The sequence below is a fragment of the Cervus elaphus genome, chromosome 20 (assembly GCF_910594005.1).
Source record: "Cervus elaphus chromosome 20, mCerEla1.1, whole genome shotgun sequence".
In the NCBI taxonomy this organism is placed as follows: Eukaryota; Metazoa; Chordata; class Mammalia; order Artiodactyla; family Cervidae; genus Cervus; species Cervus elaphus.
The window spans coordinates 130775910-130799531 of NC_057834.1; the positions used below are offsets into that span (position 1 = coordinate 130775910).

General features: G+C 48.2%; 1 protein-coding gene and 1 non-coding gene across 2 annotated transcripts in view; one reads left to right on the forward strand and one right to left on the reverse strand.

The window, feature by feature from the left end:
* The window catches only part of DLGAP3 (DLG associated protein 3), a 62957-nt gene that overhangs the window by 23179 nt on the left and 16156 nt on the right, over positions 1–23622 (forward strand). The window contains exons 3-8 of the mRNA XM_043877877.1: positions 130–1284; positions 5588–5793; positions 6124–6196; positions 18373–18586; positions 18870–19183; positions 19604–19689. Of these exons, the coding sequence (XP_043733812.1) occupies positions 181–1284; positions 5588–5793; positions 6124–6196; positions 18373–18586; positions 18870–19183; positions 19604–19689 (1997 nt within the window). The 5' untranslated portion in view covers positions 130–180. The remainder of the gene's footprint in view (positions 1–129; positions 1285–5587; positions 5794–6123; positions 6197–18372; positions 18587–18869; positions 19184–19603; positions 19690–23622) is intronic.
* TRNAE-CUC lies at positions 9013–9085 on the reverse strand. The gene has a single exon. It is a non-coding gene; the product is annotated as a tRNA-Glu (tRNA).

Consider the following 23622-nt stretch of genomic DNA (forward strand, 5'->3'; position numbering starts at 1 on the left):
TGTGGACAGTACAATTAACCACAACAGACTGATATGCATTACCTAAGCGGTGCTAAGAATACCTGATAAAAGTTTCAGGTCAAGTGGCCAGTTGTTCGATCCTAATCCCATTGCTCCCTATTTTCCCAGGAGGTTCCTGGGGCCTGGCCCCCAGCGCTATGAAGAGCCCTTGCTGAGGCCATGAGGGGTTACCATGGCGACCGAGGCAGCCATCCCCGCCCAGCCCGCTTTGCCGACCAGCAGCATATGGACGTGGGCCCTGCTGCCAGGGCCCCGTACCTGGTGGGCTCCGGGGAGGCCTTCTCCACCGAGCCCCGCTTCTGTGCCCCAAGAGCTGGCCTGGGACACCTTTCTCCTGAAGGGCCCCTGAGCCTGAGCGAGGGGCCATCCATAGGCCCCGAGGGAGGGCCAGGAGGGGCCGGGGCTGGGGGGGGTAGCAGCACCTTCCCCAGGATGTACCCCGGCCAGGGCCCCTTCGACACCTGTGAAGACTGTGTGGGCCACCCGCAGGGCAAGGGTGCCCCCCGCCTGCCTCCCACACTGCTGGACCAGTTTGAAAAGCAGTTGCCAGTTCAACAGGATGGCTTCCACACGCTGCCATACCAGCGGGGTCCGGCAGGGGCCGGGCCCGGGCCAGGGCCGGGGTCTGGCACCGCCCCGGAGGCCCGCAGCGAGAGCCCCAGCCGCATCCGGCATCTGGTTCACTCTGTGCAGAAGCTGTTTGCCAAGTCCCACTCTCTGGAGGCTCCAGGGAAGCGGGACTACAATGGGCCCAAGGCCGAGGGAAGAGGTGGCTCCGGGGGGGACAGCTACCCAGGCCCGAGCGCTGGTGGCCCCCACACCTCCCACCACCATCACCACCACCATCACCACCACCACCAGGCCCGGCATGGCAAGAGGAGTAAGAGCAAGGACCGCAAGGGGGATGGCCGGCACCAGGCCAAGGCCGCGGGCTGGTGGAGCTCCGACGACAACTTGGACAGTGACAGCGGCTTCCTGGCCGGCGGGCGGCCCCCTGGGGAGCCCGGGGGCCCCTTCTGCCTGGAGGCTCCGGATGGGTCCTACCGGGACTTGAGCTTCAAGGGGCGCTCGGGAGGGTCGGAAGGCCGCTGTCTTGCCTGCACTGGCATGTCCATGTCACTGGATGGACAATCGGTCAAGCGAAGTGCCTGGCATACCATGATGGTCAGCCAGGGCCGGGATGGATACCCGGGGGCCGGGCCCGGCAAGGGGCTCCTGGGGCCAGAGGCTAAGGCCAAAGCCAGGACTTATCACTATCTGCAGGTGAGGCTTTGGTGGGGTGGGGGACAGGCTCCTCAGCCCTCACCAGTGTTGTTACCCTGGGGGCTGTGGAAAGGGTTGGATGGGAGCCAGCTCTTCCCATGATGACGGGTCTGGAGGCAGCGGGTTCTTCCCCGCCTCACTGTACTGTAACACCTTGAGCGCCTTTGGGGACCTCAGTTTCCCCATTTGTGCAGTGAGGGCACCCTTCTATTTTGATGTCGTACGTCAGTGCCAGGAAGACTTTTCTCTTACCTGCTGTTTAGGACAAGCTGTGCTGGCCTCTGTCTTGTGAGGCTGGAGGCAGAATGAGGTTGAGGGTGAGCAGTGAACAGACAGAGTGCTGCTGCCTGCCTTGGCTTCCCCAAGATTAGAGGTCAGCAGTTGGAAAGCAGTTGTCTTGCCCCCGGGCCTTCTCCAGACCTCTTTTCTGCCCAAATCTGGGTGGTCCAGATAGTATTCGGATATGAAGGTCAGTTATTTCCAGAACGTGCCTCTGCTGGTGTTGTCATTCTGGGGAACCTGCAGGTGGGACACCCACGAGGCTGTGGAGGAGCCAGGGAATCTGTCCTGTGGGTTTTCTTGGGCTGGGGTGCACACTGAAGTCTGAGCCCCAGACCCCGCGGTGGGCTAGGGCTTCCTGGGAGTGGATGGTGCAGGTGATAACTGGCGCACTGTCCCTGCCCTCTTTTACCACCTCTGTGGTGTCTGCAGGTGAGGCTAGGAGCTCTGACCCCTTCTTCTTATGGAGCCTTGGTCTATCCCTCACTGTCCCCTCTCCATCATCCTATAGAGATGGGGTTAGGGGCTCTTCCTGCCATCCACCTTCCTCTTCTCTGTCTCACGCTCCTCTCCCACATCCCCTGACGTGTCTTCTTGAGCCCTCCTATAGTTGGAGGAGAAAGAGTCTAGACAAGTTCTAGAAGTCCAGTAGACTTAGAGTTATCCCCCAAACTCACATTTCACATGGTTAATCCACATCCATTCATTTAGTGAGTGTTCCCTGAGTGCTGTGAATGCAAAGAGGCAGACACAGATGCTGCCTGGAGGAGCTCACAGTGGATTAGACAAGACAGCTTCCCTGGTGCCTCAGATGGTAAAGAATCTTCCTGCAATGCAGGAGACCTGGGTTCAATCCCTGGGTCAGGAAGATCCCTTGGAGGAGGGCATGGCAACCCACTCCAGTATTCTTGCCTGGAGAATCCCCATGAACAGAGGAGCCTAGCAGACTACATACAGTCCATGGGGTGGCAAGGAGTCGGGTACGACTGAACGACTAAGCGCATAGCACACACAGAATAGAGTGCAGTGAGGCGGCGAGAGGAGAGAGTCTTGGGAACCTCGGGAGCCCAGAGGAGACACCTCACCCGCTTGGGTGGTGGTGGCCAGGGGCTGCTCAGAGCAGCTTCTGGGCAGAATGTCCCCGAACAGAGTTGCAGTGGACAAGTTGGAGTTAGTCGCCTGCAGTGTTTCCAGGCCTGAGTGTTCCGGGAAGAGGCTGCAGCATGTTCAGAGGCATGGAGAACTGAGCTTGCACATGTCCTTTGGGTATCACTGGCCTTTTTGGTAAGTTGTTCACATGTTAGGGCTCTCCTGGGTGGGGAACTCACAACAGCTCAAGGGCCATAGAGTGGAAGCAGAAAGGGGTGAGACACAGAAGGGGAGGTTGGAGACTTGTAGGATTCAGGATTGGTCTTGCACTGCCCTCTCCCTGGGTAGGAAGGTTCTCTAAATTGGGAATTGAAGGGTCCAGAAGGAAGGGCTCAGGAGAGAACACCAACCCTTCTTCTCCCATCCCTGGAGCCTTGCCTCCACCTCGCTGCTCCCTGCTGCTTCTCCAGGGCTGCCCTGACCTCCCTTGGGGCCCCCTTTTTAACATGCGCCTCACAGTGTCCTGCGGAGGAGCCAGCAGCTCTGCAGTGGCTATGGAGTGGGAACCCTGCAGTGTGGCAGAGCGTGCCCTGGCTGGCCTGTCACCTCCCTCTGCCTGCCTGTGGCTCCTCTCTGTAGAGTATGGAGAAGGGGAGGCTCTATCGGGCTGGGGTTCCAGGGCATCTGAGGACTGGAAAGTCTGAGCCTGTTTGGCAGAGAACAATGGGCTATAGAAACTCTCCAGACAACCTGTACTCCCCTGGCACAAAAGCAGGGCAAGCTGGCCGCATCAGCCCAGGTGTCTTGGTTGGATCCCCAGCCCTTTTGTTGAGACTCTATTCTCCCACTGGATTCAGGTCTCCCACAGCCTTCTTTCAGAACCCCCCTTCTCACTCAGAGCCCTTGTTCCTTTATGGAGCCTTGTCTCCTCCCTGTGTTCCCATTTGATTGAGCCCAGCCCCCCACTCAGCCCTGTCCTCCCACCAAGGGCTCTTCATGCGCCCTCACCCATCCCTGAGTCCCTGTTCTCACACTGATCTCTGGCCTTTCATCTAGCCTCACCCTAGAGTCTCTGTTCTTCTCCTGAGCCCTATGCTGTCCCCGAACCCTGACCCTGACCCTCATTTAGCCTGTTCTTTTCAACAGGCACAGGCCAACCATTATGGACTCCCTCACCCACCTGCAGACTCATCAAGATCCCCAGCCCTCATCATCCTCTTCCTTGGCTCAGAGATGAAGCCAGGACTGCGCATCACAGGGTGACCCCTCCACAGGGCTTGAGCCCATCTCCCTGGGATCCCTTTCATCCATGAACTATCCCCTGCTTCCTCCCCACATTTAAAGACTATCTTTCTCTTTACTGACTCTTTCCCACATCCTGCAAACATGCCCAGATGGCTCTCGTCCTAAAAAAAAAGAAAACTTTCCTTAACCCCATACCCCCTTCCGTCTCCTTCCTGTCTCCCCTTCATTTCCAAGTTCTTAGCGCATAGACTCCATCATTTCCTTTCATTCTCCGCTTTACTAGAATCTGACTTCCACACTCCTGGCCTCTAAAATGTCCTGGCAGTGGTCACCAATGGTCTGTTGAGAGCCCTCCTTGAAAGGCATCTTTCAATGCTTACCGTTGTGATAGTTAACATTGAACCCTTACTCTCTGTTGGTACATTTACTGTTTCCGCCAATGCTGTGATGCAGGCGTAATTAGCATTACCAGTTCACAGATGAGGAAACTGTGGCAGAGTTTAACACAACTTTGCTCACGTTTACACAGCTAGCAAGTGACGGGGCCAGAATTTGAATATGGTTCTAACTCCCCAGCCCAAACCGCTAACCTTAGCATGCACTGTGGCATCTGACATTATCAACTCCTTCTATTCTGGAAATGTCTCCTGTTTCCGTGACAGGGCGTTCTCCTGACTTCCCTCCCACCCATCTGCCCACTCCTTCACAGGTGACTTCATAGGCTCCTCTCCCTTTCTTCGCAGTCCCCCTTTTAAATGTCAGTGGATCCCTGCCCACCTCTCTTTCTTCTCTCCTCTGGGCTGTTTCATTCACTCCTATGGATTCAGCTGCCACCCAAGACTCCCCCATGTCTGCCTCCAGCTCAGATCTCTCCACTGAACTCCAGAACCACACACTCAACCACCTGCTCCACAGTTCTTTGCCAGCTCAAGATGCTCAGCCCTGAACCTATCACCTTTCCCCCACATCTGTTTCTCTGGGATTCTGTGGCTCAGTGAGAAACACCAGCATCCCCCAGGTCCTCAGCCGGCAGCCTCCCGGTCCTCCACGACTCCTCCCCGCCCCCTCACCCCCCACATCTAATCAGGCTCACTGATGCTCCTAAACACCTCTCATTTCCATCTTCTCTTCCCCCTCATTGTCATTGTCTTAATTTAGGCCTCATCATCTCTTGCCTGGATAACAGCATCAGCCTCTTAATTGGTCTTCCTCTCACCACTTGAGCCCCTGCCCTGCTCCTGGCTCTCCACAATCCAACCTCTCTTTGGACTGTTGAAGTGCTCTTTCTGAAACACACACTGATGCCACTTCTTCTGTGGCTCTTCACAGAAGGGAGGGGGACGCCAGAGGATTTGGGATGTAAGCACATTAAGAGGATGAAGGAGAAGGAGGGGTGAAAGGTGACTGAAGTCGGGGATGCCTTACTGCTAGGGGTGAGATTGACATAGGTCACTTTGGCCTCTGAGCTTCAACCTCTTGCGCCTATCATGGGAGCCCCTAAACTCTCTAGATGGCCCTCAGTTAAGTAGCAGAAGGCCCATGGAGGATGAAGAGGCATGTCCTGATCGGCCTCAACATACTCCTGAGTGTGGTTTGCTTGAGCCAGGTCTGTGCATCTCCCACAGGCAGTGGAGAAAGAGGGTCCCGGCCTCCAGAGTTAGTAGGTACCTGAGGCCCCTTGTCCCTGCAGGTGCCGCAAGATGACTGGGGGGGCTACCCCACTGGGGGCAAGGACGGGGAGATCCCCTGCCGCAGGATGCGGAGCGGCAGCTACATCAAAGCCATGGGGGATGAGGAGAGCGGAGACTCGGACGGCAGCCCCAAGACATCTCCCAAAGCGGTCGCCCGGCGCTTCACCACTCGCCGCTCCTCCAGTGTGGACCAGGCCCGGATCAAGTAAGGACAGGGGAGAGCTGGGGGATGGGGAGGGGGCAGGAGGCTGATCCTGGGTGCCTGCAGGAGATGTGCATCGCCTGGGTACCGGTCAGGTTCCCGGCTTAGGGTTCAACTGGGCAGTCTTGCTCTGCCCCGTATAAAGAGGGGGTGCCTGTGAAAGCCTCTATCTCAATCCCTCTTTAGCTCAGTCTTTTTACTCAGGAGTCTCCTCCTGGAGATTCTGGGGGTCTCTGAGGAATAGAACCCACTCAGGGACCCCAGTACTCTCATTCCCCTCCCCTACCTCCTAGCAAACCCCCATTCTGAATCTGGAATTTTGACCTTTCCCAGCTGCTGTGTCCCACCCCGGATCCACCCGCGGAGCTCCATTCCTGGCTACAGCCGTTCCCTCACCACCGGACAGGTAGGAAGCAGCCCAGCATACCAGGGGGAAGGGGTCGGGAGGAGGGTTCGCTCCCATGCTCAGCCTAGGCCTTAAAAATCAGGAATCTGCCCCTGAAGAGAGCACAGGTCTAGTTCTGGGGAGCTGGGAAGCCTGCCTTGGGATTCTCCGAGCTGAATCAGACTGAGGATCTCAGAGAGTCACATCCTTAAAAACCAAGCATCCTCCAAGTGATGAACTTGGAAGGGCAATGTCAATTCTTTGAGCTTCCCTAGCCCTGTCCTGGTCCCTCCCCACCGCCCCCCACCCCGTGTTTGGCAGGACTGAGTTCACAGACTGGAGAGGGGCAGAGCTTCAGTCTCAGAGATGATCAGGGCTTGAGCTGTCTCCCCTCCACTCCGCCCTGGGACCACTGGCAAGATAATTTCCTCTCAGCGCCTCGGTTTCCTCATTGTTGAAATGACAATTGTAGTGATGCTTGTCTCAGAGAGGGTTGGGGAATTCAGTGACAAATACATGCAAACACAAGGAAGCTGGCCCCAAACTGCTATTTTATAAGTGTGAGTTCTATACTTAAGTATAGACTTTCCCCTTAACTAAAGAAGGCAGTGCAGTTTAGTAATTAAATGCTTTAGGTGGGTTTGAATTCCAGCTCCACTCCTTAGCAGCTGAGTGACCTGGGGCAAGTTACTTGACTTTTTTGAGCCCCACTCTCCCTATTTAAAAATAGGCATCATAATAGTGTTCTTGGCACAGAGCCAGCACTCGATAAAGGTTAGCTATTTTTACTGTTTGCTGGGGAAAAAAAGCAATGCAAAAAGCAATGCAAAAGTCTATCCTCCTTGGCTCTCATTGTTTGTTGCTGCTGCTCTCTCAGCATTTCTTTGTTACATTTCCTGAATCAGGGAATCTTGACTGGCACAGTCATCTTTTCACATAAGACCAGCCTATGTTGCTAAACTTACTTGTTAATGCTCCGTATTTGTTTCACTTGAGCCATCAGCAACGTCTAACACAGCTGATGATTCTCTCCTTCCTGACACACGTTTCTCAGTTGGCCTTGAGGATGCCACATCTTTTAGATTCTTCTAGATTCTCTCTCTGGCTGTCTGTTCTCAGTCTGTGTCACTGGGGCCCACGAACTCGTCCAGGATCTAAACACTGGAGCTTTCCAGGGCTTAGTTCCTGGACTTCTTCAGTTCAGTTCTGTTCAGTTGCTCAGTCGTGTCCGACTCTTTGCGTCCCCATGAATCGTAGCACGCCAGGCCTCCCTGTCCATCACCAGCTCCCGGAGTTTACTCAAACTCATGCCCATCGAGTCGGTGATGCCATCCAGCCATCTCATTCTCTGTCGTCCCCTTCTCCTCCTGCCCCCAATCCCTCCCAGCACCAGGGTCTTTTCCAATGAGTCAACTCTTCGCATGAGGTGGCCAAGTATTGGAGTTTCAGCTTCAACATCAGTCCTTCCAGTGAACACCCAGGACTGATCTCCTTTAGGATGGACTGGTTGGATCTCCTTGCAGTCCAAGGGACTCTCAAGAGTCTTCTCCAACACCACAGTTCAAAAGCATCAATTCTTCAGCACTCAGCTTTCTTCACAGTCCAACTCGCACATCCATACATGACTACTGGAAAAACCATAGCCTTGACTAGACAGACCTTTGTTGGTAAAGTAATGTCTCTGCTTTTTAATATGCTATTTAGGTTGATCATAACTTTCGTTCCAAGGAATAAGCGTCTTTTAATTTCATGGCTGCAGTCACCATCTGCAGTGATTTTGGAGTCCCCCCAAAAATAAAGTCTGCCACTGTTTCCACTGTTTCCCCATCTATTTTCCATGAAGTGATGGGACCAGATGCCATGATCTTAGTTTTCTGAATGTTGAGCTTTAAGCCAACTTTTTCACTCTCCTCTTTCACTTTCATCAAGAGGCTTTTTAGTTCCTCTTCACTTTCTGCCATAAGGGTGGTGTCATCTGCATATCTGAGGTTATTGATATTTCTCCCACCAATCTTGATTCCAGCTTGTGCTTCTTGCAGCCCAGAGTTTCTCATGATGTACTCTGCATATAAGTTAAATAAGCTGGGTGGCAATATACAGCCTTGACGTACTCCTTTTCTTATTTGGAACCAGTCTGTTGTTCCATGTCCGGTTCTAACTGTTGCTTCCTGACCTGCATACAGGTTTCTCAAGAGGTGGGTCAGGTGGTCTGGTATTCCCATCTCCTTCAAAATTTTCCACAGTTTATTGTGATCCACACAGTCAAAGGCTTTGGCATAGTCAATAAAGCAGAAATAGAGGTTTTTCTGGAACTTTCTTGCTTTTTTGATGATCCAGCGGATATTGGCAATTTGATCTCTGGTTCCTCTGCTTTTCTAAAACCAGCTTGAACATCTGGAAGTTCACAGACTTCTCCTTACACTCACTCATTGGGCGAACTCATCTAGGCTCGTGGCTTTGAATCTTATTGAGAGCCTGATGACTTCCAAATGTTTATCATCAGCCCACATTCTCCCATAAATACCGGGCATGAATATCTAACTGTGTATTGAAATCTTGCTTGGATACTGAGTAGACATCTCAAAGTTAAAATGTCCAAAACCAAACTGCTGGTACCCTTTTTCTTTCTCTCCAAGTTACCTGCTCCATCCACTGTCTTCTCCATTTACTCTTGATCACCTCTACCTTTCTCACAGGTACTTGTTGGAGTATTTTAGCTTGTACTTTAGTACGTTAGCATGTACAGTATTTTAGTTCCCTCTCACTATACCTTCTTACATTTCATTCCTTCCTTTTATTTTGTTTTTGTCTGTGCCATGTGGCTTGTGGGATCTTAGTTCCCTGATCAGGGATTGAACCTGGGCTCCAAGCAGTGAGAGTACCACATCCTAACCACTGGACCATCAGGGAATTCCCTCACTCCTTCCTTTTAAAGTAAATTCTTTACTCATTTTTTTCAGTGCATGTCAGTGGCAAATTCTGCCTTTAACCAAAAATATAGTTTACCGTCACTGTTGAACATAATTTAGCTTATTATAGAATCCTAGGTCAACATTTATTTTCTCTGTGTGTTTTGAAGATATTCCTCTGTCATCTGTTCTGTTGTTGCTGTTGAGAAGTCTGCTATTAACCCAATTGTCTTTGTTGGTGATTTTCACTTCTCTCTGATTGCTTTCAAGATCTTGCCTTTGATTTTGGTGTCCTGCAGTTTCACAATGATGTGTATGTGTGTGTGCACGCTCATACACACACACACACGTGTTTCCAGAGTCTGAGAATTCATGTCTTTCATCAAATCTGGAACTTTCTCTCATGTTCCTGTTTGCTGGTACATCCTTTTACTTTCAATCCACTTGCTTTTTGATCCAGTCTGACAATCTCTGCCTTTTGAATGAGCGTTTTGTCTATTCACGTTTAATGTGATTATTGATTTGGTTGGATTGTCTCATGTCATTTTTGTTCCTCTCTTCTTCCTTTATGCCTTCTTTTACATTAAATATTTTGTGTGTTGTTTTATTTGTTTTTGTTAATTCCTTTTACTACATTATTTAGTGCATCAGTGATTGCGCTAAGAATTACATGTGTAACTTATTGAAACCTAGTTTATTCTAGTAAAATATAGAAGCATTGCTCTAATATATTTCCTTTTCCTCTCCCTTCTTTGTGCTATTATTGTCATATATATTTCCTATATATATATGTTATAAGCCTAAAACTTATTATAAACTGATAATAGTAATGGAATAATTACTTTGCACAATTTTATGTCTTTTTTAACCTTTTAAAAATCTTATGTCTTTTAAAGAATTTGAGGAAAAAAGTGTGAAACATATTTATATTTGCTCACATGTTTACTGTTTCTGTGCTCATCATTTCTTCCTGTGGATTTGAGTTACCATTGGGTGTCACTTCCTTTTAACCTGAAGAACTTCCATTAGTATTTCTTATAAGATTGCTCTGCTGGCAATACTTTCTTCAGTCTGTATTTATTTGGAAACGTCTTTATTTTTCCTTCATTTTTTGAAGGGTATTTTTGCTGAATATAGAATTCCTGGTTGATAGTTTTTTTCTTTTAGCACTTTGACTATACACTGAGTGCTATACACTCTGAACACAACTGATTTTGGTGTTCATGGTTTCTGATGAAAAGTCAATTAATAATTTTTGGGGGGTATGCAATGAATTGTTTTTCTCTTGTTGTTATTAAGATTTTCTTAAAAATATGTTCTCTTTATCTTTAGAAAGTTGACTGTAATGTGTCTGAGTATGGATCGCTTTGTATTTAGCCTACTTTGGATTCACTGAGTGTCTTTGACCTGTGGATTAATGGTTTTTGGCAAATTTGGGAAGTTTGGGGCCATTATTTCTTCAGATATGTTTTCTTCCTCTTTTTTCTGGGACTCCCATTGCATGCATACCGGTATACTTGATGTTGCCCATAGGTTTCTGAGACACCGCTCATTTCTATTCAATCTTTCACCCCACTGTATTCTTTATATTGGATAATCTATTCTGATTATATTAAGCTTTACTGATCGCTTTTTATGCTGAGCCTTTCCAGCAAATTTTAAATTTCAGTTATTATACTTTTCAGGTCTAGACTTTCCATTTGATTCTTTTCTTCTTTTAAAAAAATTTTCTCTTTACTGTGATTTTCTGTTAATGCCATCACTATTGTCATGCTGCTGCTACTGCTGCTGCTACCAAGTCGCTTCAGTCATGTCTGACTCTGTGCGACCCCTTAGACGGCAGCCCTCCAGGCTCCGCCGTCCTTGGGATTCTCCAGGCAAGAACACTGGAGTGGGCTGCCATTTTCTTCTCCAGTGCATGAAAGTGAAAAGTGAAGGTGAAGTCGCTCAGTCGTGTCCGACCCTTCGCGACCCCATGGACTGCAGCCCACCAGGCTCCTCTGCCCGTGGGATTTTCCAGGCAAGAGTACTGGATGGGGTGCCACTGCCTTCTCCTCACTATTGTCATACTTTCCTTTAAATATTTAAATATGATTTCCTTTAGTTCTTTGAACATTCTTATAATAAGTACTTTGTAGTCTTTGTATAATAAATCAAACATTCAGGGACATTCACATTTTCTTGTTTATTTACATGTGTCATAAAATTTTTGGTTGAATACTGAACATTTTATTTCATATATTGTAGCAACTCTGGATTCTTATTTTACCTCTTGAAGATTGCTATTGCTTTGTTTACTTGTTAATTCCTGGTCTAAATCTGTGAAATCGATCTACCTTGCCAGGTGTAGCCTCTGATGTCTCCACTAATTTTTTTCTTTCTTGTTTTTATTTTAAAGCCTGCTTTCCTAGGGGTTGACCCTGTCTCTGCGTAGCTTAGTGTCCAGCCAGAGACTGATCAGAGGTTGTGCTCAAAAACTTCAAGCCAGTAAGGTTTTCTTTCTCTCCTTTTATGGTTCTGTGTGAGCTGAGGAATTGTCACTTTCAAGCCTGCTCTGGCTTTTATTTTTCACAGGTTCTCCTACATTTCTTCTGTACATATGCATAGGCTCCATTGGCCAGGGATATGTGGGTGGGCTCAAGGTGTTTCTGATTTTTGTGGTATATGCACCCAGCCTCTAGTTAACCCAGATTATGTGAAGTGCTTATCAAACTCTCTGTGGCTACCTTTTCCCCCTAGAATTCCCCATCAAGTTCCTGTCTCGTCTGCCAGTCCCATTGCTTGCCCCCAAACAGTGCTGAAACCTCAACCTGTTAGTGCAGCTGGTTATTCTTATTCTTGACGCCATAATGGACAGTGCTCAAAATAAAGTGAGCCCCTCTGTTAGTTGCAGTTAAGCAGCTGGTTTTCATAGCCTGGTCCACCCTAGTTGAACTATTGCAACTTTTAGAGCTGGGAACTTGTGTTATGGGATCAACTGCAGGTGAGGACACTACAGACTCATTGTTCTTACCCAAAGTTCAGCAATTTTCATGAATGTGTTTCTTTGTTGTATAACTTTGATTGATTTTCAGAGTGATAAAATGGTTGTTTTGGAGAGCTTTGTGCAGCTTTATAGTTGTGTTAGGGCATAGGGTTTGGTATCCTCACTCTGTTGTGTCTGAAGTCATAAGTCTGGAAAATTCTTAATGACTGTTATTATCAACTCACTCCAGTATTCTTGCCTGGAGAATCCCATGGACAGAGGAACCTGACAGGCTACAGTCCATGGGGTCGCAAGAGTTGGACATGACTTCACAACTAAACAACCATTATTATCTCTTAGAATATTGCTTCTTCTGCGTTTTATCTGGGCTTCCCTGGAGAGTCCACCTGCAATGCAGGAAACCCAGGTTCGATCCATGGGTCGGGAAGATCCCTGGAGAAGGGATTGGCTACCCACTCCAGTATTCTTGCCTGGAGAATTCCGTGGAAAGAGGAGTCTGGCAAGCTACAGTCCATGGGGTAACATAGAGTCAGACATGACTAAGCGACTAACACAGACATATTTTATCTAGTCCCTCCTCTAGCACTTCTGTTAGTTGTATTTGGGGTATTTTTATTATTTCCTTTATATAGCTTAACCTCTCCTTCATATTTTCCATTTCTTTACCTCTCTTTGCTGCCTTTGGAGTAAGTTCCTCAGATATATTTTCTGGTTCTCTGTTTTTCTCTTCAGTTCTGTTTCATTTACTACTTAACTCATTACTTGTGTTTTAATTTTCCCCTCCCTTCCTCCCACCTAGAAATCTGATTTGGTTTCTTTGGAAATCTTTCTGCTTTTTTTTTTCCCCCAAAGCTTTTATTCTATCCTTATGTTTTCAGCTTTATTTATCTTTTAAGTTTTAGAAAATTTAAGCATAGTTTAAAAGCTAATCTGCTTTAGCTAAGGTAATACTGGCTGCTATAACAAATAAACCTTGAATTCTCAATGGCTTAACTCAATAAAAGTTTAGTTCTTATTTATGTCATTGTTTATATTAGTTACCTATTTTGCTAAGTTGCTTCAGTCATATCTGACTCTTTGCTATCCTTTGGCCAGTAGCCTACCAGGGTCCTCTGTCCCATGGGGTTCTCCAGGCAAGAATATCAGAGTGGGTATCCTCACTCTGATATACCAAGAATATCCATGCCCTCCTCCAGGGGAATCTTCTTGACCCAGGGATCAAACCTGGGTCTCTTATGTCTCATGCATTGGCAGGCAGGCTCTTTTCTGCTAGCATCACTTGGAAGCCCAGTTACCTATCACTGCATAAAAAATTACCCCAAAACATAGTGTCTTGGGACTCTCCTGTGGTCCAGTGGTTAAGAATCCGCCTTCCAGTGCAGGAGACGCAGGTTTGGTCCCTTGACCAGGAACTAAGCCTACACAGCACAGCGAAGACCCAGTGCAGCCAAAACCAAACCAATAAAAACATGTCTTCAAATATATTTATTATTTCACAATTTCTATAGGTCAGGAATCTGAGCACAGTTTAGCTGGTGCCACCTGGGTCAGATGTCTTACAGGCTTTATCAAGGTGTTGGCCAAGGCTGCAGTCATGTCAAGGTTTGACTGGAGGAAGATCTCCTTCCGTGCTCACCTGCTGCCAGCAGGCTTCATATCCGTAATGCGTGAGATTCACCATATAACACAACTCACAGCACACAACTTGCTTCCCCCAGACCAAAGGCTCCGAGAGACTGAGAGAATGTGTCCAAGATGGAAGCCCTGGTGTTTTTGAGATCTAGTCTCAGAAGGGACATGCCATTGTATCCGCCATATTCTTTTCATTAGAAGTGGGCAGATAGGTCTAATCTGCACTCGAGAGGAGGGGACTCTGCAAGAGTGAGAATGCCAGGAGGTGAAGATTTAGGGGCCATGTCAGATCACACATTCTAATATGAGGTCATCTTCAGTGGAGCTTTATTTGTGAGCATCCTCATCAGCTTGGCTTAAGAGTGGGTCCCCCAGATTTTTAGATTGCTCTGTTAGACTGTTCTTGGTCTGGGACCATTTTATGTTAATTTTTAATCTGGGGAGGGGTCTGACCCATGTAGATACAAAATCCTGTGTCTGTGTGAAAACCACTTTGTGAGTATAAATCCTTAGGAAACTTATCTTCTTTCCCGTCTCCTCAGTGCCTGGATGCTGACGAGCTCCTTTGTCATCAGTGTGTGCCGATAATTGATTTTTTTCCTAGTTTATCATTTTATCAAAGCTTTCTCCTTTTCTACTTGTATGCAGGTTCCCATTTCCAGTTCCATGCCTCATGTGGGCCCAGAGCCTTACTCCTACACCCAAGTGGGTGTTAAAATCTAAGTCCTTCAGTTACTGAGACCAGCTCCCCCTTCCCCCTACCTCCCACCTCCACTGGGCTGTTTGCAGCATTGGCTTACACAGTTAATATTCTGATTTTCCAATCTCCTCTTTGTTTTTGTCCCCTGGGGACTTATCTTGCTTTCTTGTGAGCTCAGCTATGCATATAAAACGTTTGTTATATTTTATCCAGTGTTTTAGAATGTTTTAAAATGAGAGGGTTTTCCAAAGTTATGTAAGCCAAATGCTACATGTAAAGTATACAGGATGTTGCCTTGCCCCCAACTGGACCCATCAGCACCAGTACAGACAATTTTCAATTAGACCCAAACAAAGTATTTTCTTTTAAATATCCCGCAGCCTTGGAAATACTGATTCTGAGTCTGGATTGCAGAAAGGCTAAGGTTCCCATTACCCAAGAGGATTTTTTGATTTTGACTCACCTGAAAGTGTGTGTAAGGGGGAGCAGGATGGAAGGCTGTTTAGGGAAAAATCAGAGAATTCACAGCATAATGTTACAATTTCATACTTATAATACAGTAAAGATCAGCTCAGATGCAATATTCCTCTGAGAGTCTATAAAAGTCTGCATTTCTCTTGGGTCCTGGTCCCTTGTTAGAATTCTAGAAGTTCCTCTTGGCTAGTAGAGATGGAAGATGTGTGGCCCTGGGGAGTTTCTCACCCCACTTCTGTCTGCCTTAGATAGAGTTGGTCATGGAACTAACATATGGTTGGGATTTCAAGAGCTTGAGAACCTTTGGGAAGGAGGGGCCTCTGAAAAGTATTGTCACTGTGATTTAAGAACCTCTTGCTACTAATAATAGTAACAATATAAATTTATTTATTTTTATTATATACATAAGTATTTTAAAATTTTGGAGAAGGAAATGGCAACCCACTCCAGTACTCTTGCCTGAAAAATTTCATGGACAGAAGAGCCTGGGGTGCTACAGTCCATGGGGTTGCAAAGAGTCGGACACGACTGAGCAACTTCAGTTTGTTTCTTTCTATTTTAAAATTTATTTATTTTATTATTTATTTTTGGCTGCACTGGGTCTTCGTTGCTGGTGCGGGCTTTCGTAGTTGCAGTGCATGGGCTTTTCATTGTGGTAGCTTCTCTTGTTGCAGAGCACAGGTTCTAGGTGCATGGGCTCGGTGGGTGCGGCTAGTGGCCTTAGTTTCCCCATGGCATGTGGAATCTTCCTGGACCAGGGATTGAACCCGTGTCTCCTGCATTGGCAGGTGGATTTTTAACCACTGGACCACCAGGGAAGTCTGCTAATGTTTATTAAGCATCTGCTATATGCCAGATATTATGTCTAGTGCTTTACATACAGAAGAGGGCTAGAGATACAGAGATAAGCCACAGAGTGAGATTCCTTCCATCCTTGATGTTCAGACTTGAGACCAAAATGCTCTCTGCTGGGGTTGGGTCAGCTTTCTTGCGCTTCAGAGGGACCCCCTGGGTTGGACTCGTTCTGGTTGGGGAGTATCTTGAGCCTTGCCTAGCAATAGCAGGAGCTAGGTTATCTCTTGAGCGTCAGCAAATAGCCTGGCACAACTGGTACTTGGTACCCCAGAGGTCAAGAGGTAGGAGACGGAGAGGTAGGCGCACAAGGAGTTGTGATTTGTCCATGGGCTTCCCTTGTACCTTGGATGGTAAAGGATCTGCCTGCAATGCAGGAGACCTGGGCTTGATCCCTGGGTCGGGAAGATCCCCTGGAGAAGGGAAGGGTTACCCACTCCAGTATTCTTATCTGGAGAATTCTGTGGGCAAAGGAGCCTGACAGGCTACAGTCCATGGGGTCACAAAGAGCTGGACACGAATGAGCGACTAACACTTCTTTTGTAATTTCTGTACACTTGTAATGAAGTTCGTTTAGGAAAAAGCTGAAGACAGTCTTCCTTTTTAATTACTGGACCAATATTGGAATCACTGAACCTGAATCTCCAGAAAATTTGGCTCTGAACTTCAAAGCAGTCAAAACGAAGAGAGGCTTAAAGTTAGAGAACTCTGGGTTCAGATCCTTAGGGTGGTGCCCACGTTAATGTAAGTTTAACAAGGTCTCCAGGAAATTCTGATACTCAGTCAGCCTGGCAGGAGAGCCAGGAAACTGAGCACTTTGGTTTTCTGACTTACATACTGGGCATCTTTGGATAATTCATCTGCCCTCTCTGAGCCTTGGTTTGCCTGTAGGTAGAATAGGATGGAAGTTCCTGCTCAGTTTGAGGTAGACTGTAGTGTTATAATATCATATATACTTTGGAGGCCGAGTTTGGAAATGTTGAGCTGCATTTTACACATGGATCAAGCCACTCCTTTCCTGTTGACTGCACATAAATAGGATGCCATGACTCTTTCCTGGGAGATGTCACAAGATTCAGCCATGGGATACTTGCTGTCATATTCATCCTCTGGTTGCTACTAAGGACCTTGTCCATGACTTCATCCAGTGGCCTCTACATAATCACCCATGGGGGAATTTCTCTGGGACTCAGTGGCAAGACTAGAGTGGTTGTCATGAGTGGTGGCCTGTGTTTGCCAGGCAGGCCCTGAGACCATCACATGGCACAGATGGAGGGCTTACCTGCACCAAGTGCCTCCCATGTTTTTCTTTGAGTCCCCTAAATAGCCCTACGAGTATGGTACCATTATCATTCCTATTTGACCGGTGATTAAACTGGGGCCCAAAAACTTCAAATAACTTTCTCAGGCTACACTGCTAGGAAATAGCAGAGCCAGCATTTGAGTCCAGCTGAGTCTTACAACATAGCCCTTGCAGACAACCCACAGCCTATACGCAAAGCGTTGGCTGCTCTGAAGCTCAGGGTCAAAGGTGCAACCTTCCTGTTCCCTGAGTGTTGAGTTTACCACTATCCCACCTTCTTCCATATCTTTATATTTTCTTTGTGCCAGTTTTCTCATTCAAAGCAAATGAAGCAACAGCCTCTGGTGTATTTAGTCTTAGTGCAGTGTTACGCAACATGGTTCCATGAACAAAATTCTCGTTTTGCTTTTTCTTAGTTGCTTAAATTCTTTCTAACACATCACAAAATGATTCTGCATCACAAACTATCAAAACCAAAAACAAGAATCTTGATCATCAATGACTGCACTTCCCTCAGAGGAGGAGGGCAGGGCAGGAACCTGCAGGCTGAACCAGGCTTGAGTCCCTCCTTAGTTAGTGGGCAGAAGGTCGGGGAGGGCTTGAAACACTACAAGGTTGATAATTTTTGCTCCATTATGTGCTCATTAATTTCCTTCCTTCCACATGATTATATCTCTATAGTTGCTTTCAATCATTTTTGTAACGCAGTAGGTCATAAATGGGCTTCCCTTGTGGCTCAAACAGTAAAGAACTGCCCGCAATGCAGGAGAACTGAGTTCAGTCCCTGGTTGGGGAAGATGCCCTGGAGAAGGAAATGGCAACCCACTCCAGTATTCTTGCCTGGACAGTTCCATGGACAGAGGGCTCTGGTGGACTATAGTACATGAAGTCGCAAAGAGTCAGACACCACTGAGAGACTTTCACTTTTTCAGGTCATAAATAATGAAAGTTGTTCTTTCCTGCAGTACCCACCCCCCCCCCATACTTGGCTGTCAGCTCCCTGGTCCTCTCCCCCAAGGGTCGGGTGAGAGAACCGTGAGGGGATGGGACCAGGTGGAGAGGAAGATGGGGCCGTCTGGGAGAGGTAAAGCTGGCGCAGAGGGAGGAGTATTTAGAGGAAAGATTAGACACCAAGGCTGATCCCAGAGCAGGCCCAGGGAACAGCACAGGGCAGATGTGCCTCCATCTTTCTCTGCATGGTCTGAGGGTTTCTTTTGGTCCAAATGCGTAAGTCTCACACTGAGAGTCTCTGCAGAACTAGAGATGTTCCTAAGGCAAAGTGCCTCAGACCCGCCCCCGTTCCAGCACCAAGGTAACTGTCCTTCTGGTCCCTGCACCCAGCTCAGCGAGGAGCTGAACCAGCAGCTGGAGGCCGTGTGCGGGTCCGTGTTTGGGGAACTGGAGTCCCAGGCCGTGGACGCTCTGGATCTGCCCGGCTGTTTCCGCATGCGGAGCCACAGCTACCTCCGGGCCATCCAGGCTGGCTGCTCTCAAGACGACGACTGCCTGCCCCTCCTTGCTGCCCCTGCCTCTGTCTCAGGGAGGCCCGGCTCCTGTGAGTATGCCCTCTCTGCCCCTGGCCCAGCCCTAGGTTGGAGAGTGATCTGGGTTCCAGCTCCAGCCCTGGTCGCGGCCCTGCTGCTCGACTTTGGGCAGATCGCTTGCCTCTCTGAGCCGGATGACGGGAACGGTCCGTGGTTCTTTACGTAGCCGCACGTGGGGGGTTGGGCGTGGCTGCTGGGTCCTGTGCTACCGCGTGGGTGTGGGGGGTGGTCGGCCACAGACTCCTGCGGGTCGGCGTTTCTCACCCGCTGTGTCTCTGGGTTCCGGGGCCACAGCCTTCAACTTCAGAAAGGCCCCGCCCCCCATCCCGCCGGGAAGCCAGGCCCCGCCCCGCATCTCCATCACCGCCCAGAGCAGCACCGACTCCGCCCACGAGAGCTTCACCGCGGCCGAGGGCCCCGCCCGGCGCTGCAGCTCCGCTGACGGGCTGGACGGCCCGGCCATGGGGGCGCGCACCCTGGAGTTGGCGCCGGTGCCACCCCGGGCCAGCCCCAAGCCCCCCACACTCATCATCAAGACCATTCCTGGCAGGGAGGAGCTGCGGAGCCTGGCGCGGCAGCGGAAGTGGCGGCCGTCCATCGGGGTTCAGGTATGGCAGGAGGAGGCGCCAGCGAAAGCTTTGCTTTTTTCTTAGTTGCTTATATTTTTAACACCATGGATTCTGCATGGCCTTGGCCATGTTGAGGATGGGTTGAGAGGGTCAGTGGGGCCTTCTGGATACACAGACCTTTTCCTCGCTTGCTCTAAGCCTGATCATCGATGGGGCGTGGGGCGGGGTTGCTGCTTCAAACAGCCTTGCCCACATCGTTGTCCCTCATCCTGGCACCATCACCCCTGGCAAGCGGAGAGCGGTGCTCAGAAGTTGTAACCTTAATGCATCTAACCTTCTGGGTCTGCCGTCCTGTTCAGGCAGATCATATTTGCAGGATCTGCCCTCTGGCTTCTGGGGAAGGGCTTGAGTGCCTTGGCCTCCTAGCCCTGCCTACTGACTCCCCAACCCTGCCACCAGGTGGAGACTATCTCGGACTCAGACACGGAGAACAGGAGTCGAAGAGAGTTCCATTCCATCGGTGTACAGGTGGAAGAAGACAAGAGGTAGGTTCCAGTGGGGATATCTCAGGCCTTGTGGGCAGTGGGGAGAAGTGGAGAGAGGGCTGCATAAGGACTTCACTGCCCTGGTCTCCCTGAAACTCTCTCCTCCTGGTCCTGGGGAACAAGCCCTTTTATTGGGGAGGCGTCAGCGCAGCCAAAGAGGTTGGTCACAGAGATGCCCCATCCCGCAGTCATCAGATCTAAAGTGAATTCTCTTAGCTCCAGTGCCTGTCCCAGATGCTGAGCGGTGGACAGGAGGTATCCAGGGGTCCAGGAAAGCGGGTGGTAGGGGGCAGTAGCAGGTGGGTGCAGAGGAGGCCTCCAGCAGTTGTGCTTTACAGAGGATCACAGGATTTTTCCAGTCCCTGCTGACTTCCTGTGGTGTACAAGTATGTGAGCTCAAAAAGAAACAAATAAACATGAAGATTGCCTCTCAGGGACCCCTGGTAGATATAACACTCCTCCTCATTCGGCTCACACAAGCATTTAACCAGTCGGGGGTACCTATTATATGCCTGAGTCTGTGTTGTACCCAAGAAATTAACAGCCACTCTTCTGGCATTAGATGGCCTCAGAAAGATTGTTTTCTTAATTTCCATCTGAAAAATTAGCACTGAGAGCTCTGGAGGGAACACTGGGAGGAATCCCTCTGTTGTTGGGTTCCTGTGGAAGATGCTTTCTTTCCCCAATGACCAGGTAGCAGTGCCACGGTGGCCCGTCTGCCTTCTGGGCTGCCTTGCTCCCAGGCCAGGGGCCCTAAGTGTGGTGTCGGGGAAGCTGCCTGGGGCTGGCAGTAAGAGATTTATGGTAATCTGTGTGGCCCAGGTCATACCCCATGAAGGAGTAAAACTAGAGTGCCCGTAGCAGTCCTTAGCATCTCTGTTTCTGGTTGCCATTGTTGGGCTTTTAGACCTTCCCTAAATCCCCTCAGCTGTTTCTGGGAACCCCTGGGAGCATCGTGTGTGTGTGATGAAGACTTCTTGAGGTTCCTGCGGGGGTTCACCATTTTCCTCTTCATGTTAGCGCCCTGCAGCTCCTATGCTCCTAAGGCTGTGAGTGTCTCTATCGAGGACAGCAAAAAGACACCCTTGTTGCCCCCATTATTCCTGAAAGCTACTGTCCTCCAAATTCTTTTTATTTATTTACCTTCACCAATCTTAGTTATAGCATGTAGGATCTAGTTCCTGACCAAGGATCGAACCCAGGCCCCCTGCATTGGGAGTGTGGAGTCTTAGCCACTGGACTGTCAGGGAGGTCCCCTTCAAATTCTTAATATACCATAAAGATCTCAGAAAAGTTCTGGCAACCGAATCCTGCAAGTCCATAACTTGAGTTCTTGAGAGGTGGGGTAGGAGTCATGGCGAGGTGCAGCACTGTGTTCAGAACGCTGCCGCCAGCTGTAATGCTGAACCATGGACCATCAACCAAGCCCATGTGGCCCCATTTGCTCCTTGATGAGGCTTCTTGGTCCCTCATCCAGATAGACCCCTGGAGGTACCCCATTCCTCAAAACAAACCTGAATCCTGGGAAGAGTCCAGCAGGCATGCTGCTGAGACTTGAGCTAAATCAGCAAACTCTGTCATTCATTTCCGGATTGATTCATTTAGAAAATACTTGTTAAGCATCTGTTATATGACAGCTTCTGTTAAATGCTCCGGGAAGCATGAAAGACATGACTTCTGGCCTCATAGGAGTTATGGCCTAGAAGGGAATCAAGGCAATGAGTAAACAATCCATGAGTGGGATTTCCTTGGAGGTCCAGTGGTTAAAACTGTGCTTCCAATGCAGGGGGCATGGGTTTGATCCCTGTCAGGGAACTAAGATCCCACAGGCTGTGTGGTTCAGCCAATAAATAAATACATTAAATAAAATTAAGAAAGAAAATAATACATGAGTAAAGATATAATTACATACTATGGTATAACAGGTAATGGGATATTATTACACATTACAGTGGTCATATGAAAGAAAAAAGCAGGCGCTAAGAGAGAAGGGACTTTACTCAGATTAAGCAGGTGACATTTAAGCTGAGACTTGAGGGCTGACGGGGAACACTCAGGTGGTAGCGGGCGGGAGGCTGGTGAACATGCGGGAAGCATCCCAGGAAGAGGGAGTAGCACTATGTGGAAGCGCTGGGACAGGAAAGAGTGACATGCTTCAGGAACTGAAAGAAGGTTCGTATGGCTGGTGTGGAACAGGATGGGGTGGTTGTGGGGGAGTGGATTGGAGAATAGGTGGGGCCAGGTCATGTAGAGCATGGGCATGATAAAGAACTGGAATTTAATTCTTTTTTAAAAAACATTTTTATTTTATATTGGAGTATAGTAGCTCAGACGGTAAAGAATCCGCCTGCAACGCAGGAGACCCAGGTCTGATCCCTGGGTCGGGAAGAGTCCCTGGAGAAGGGAATGGCAACCCACTCCAGTATTCTTGCCTGGAGAATTCTGTGGACAGAGGGACCTGGCAGGGTCGCAAAGAATCAGACAGGACTGAGTGACTAACACTTGGACACTTGGATAGCTGATTAACAGTATTGTGATAGTTTCAGGTGGATAGCAAAGGGACTCAGCCATACATATACATGTATCCATTCTTCCCTAAACTCCCCTTGGAATTTAATTCTAACTAATGAGTGGCCTTTGAAAGGTTAAAGGAGTGTGGTATGATCTAATTAATGTTTACAAAAGATCACTAGCTTCTGAGTGAAGAATGAATTTGAGGAAAGTAAGGGCAGACATGGGGAGACTAGGAAGCAGGATTTTTTTAATGATCCAGAAGGAAGGCATTGTGGACAATCTCAGGTTGGGGATCTTTTTTCCCTGCTAAATGTATACTTGGGTACTACTAATGTGTGGGAACACTATTAGGTTTTACATGTTGATTTTGTATTCAGCAACCTTGCTGCTCTGTCTTATTAAGACCCAAAGTTTGTCTGAAAATCATGATGGGTTTTTTTTATGTCGTCAGTTTTGCAAATGAGAATATTTCTTTTAAATCTATATTTTAAAAATTTCTTTGAATTCCCTGGCTGTCCAATGGTTAGGACTCCACATTTCCACTGCTGAGGGTGTGGCTTCAATCTGTGGTCAGGGAACTGAGATCCTATAAGCTGCATGGCACAGCCAAATAAGTAAATAAATAGATAAAAGTAAAATCTCTTTTTCTTGTAATAGTGCATCAACTAGGACTTCTAGTTCACTGTTGAGTGTAGCACTCTTGTGTCACTCCTGATATTAGTGAATATCTTCTAAGTCCCACTTAGAAGTATGATGATGTTGGCCTCAGATTTTGATGGGAACTGTTTATCAGTTAAGGAAATTCCCTTCTATTTCTAGTTGGCTAAGAGTTTTTATTTTTCAATAAAAAATGAGAGTGGAATTTTATTGAGTGCTTTTCTAGAATCTACTGAGATATGATCCTAGATTTTCTCCTTTCATCTGTAACATGCTGAATTATATTGATTTATTTTCCATGTTGACCCATTCCTTCATTCCTGGGTTAAACCTCGATGAATCCCATTATGAGTTTGGATTAAGTTTGGCTAAACAGGGCTAAGTTTGGCTAATCAGGGCTAAACAGGGCTGAGTCACTCGTGTTCTTGGGCTTCCTTTGTGGCTCAGCTGGTAAAGAATCTGCCTGCAATGCGGGAGACCTGCGTTTGATCCCTGGGTTGGGAAGATCCCTTGGAGAAGGGAAAGGTTACCCACTCCAGTATTCTGGCCAGGAGAATTCCATGGACTGTATAGTCCAAGGGGGAGCAAAGAGTCAGACACAACTGAGTGACTTTCACTTTCAGCAGATAGGGACTCAGTAGTGTGTTCAATATATTTCTCTCTGACTAAAGCTGCAGGAAGATGCAGGTTCCATCTCTGGGTTGGAGAGATGCCCTGGAGAAGGGCATGGCAACCCACTCCAGTATTCTTGCCTGGAGAATC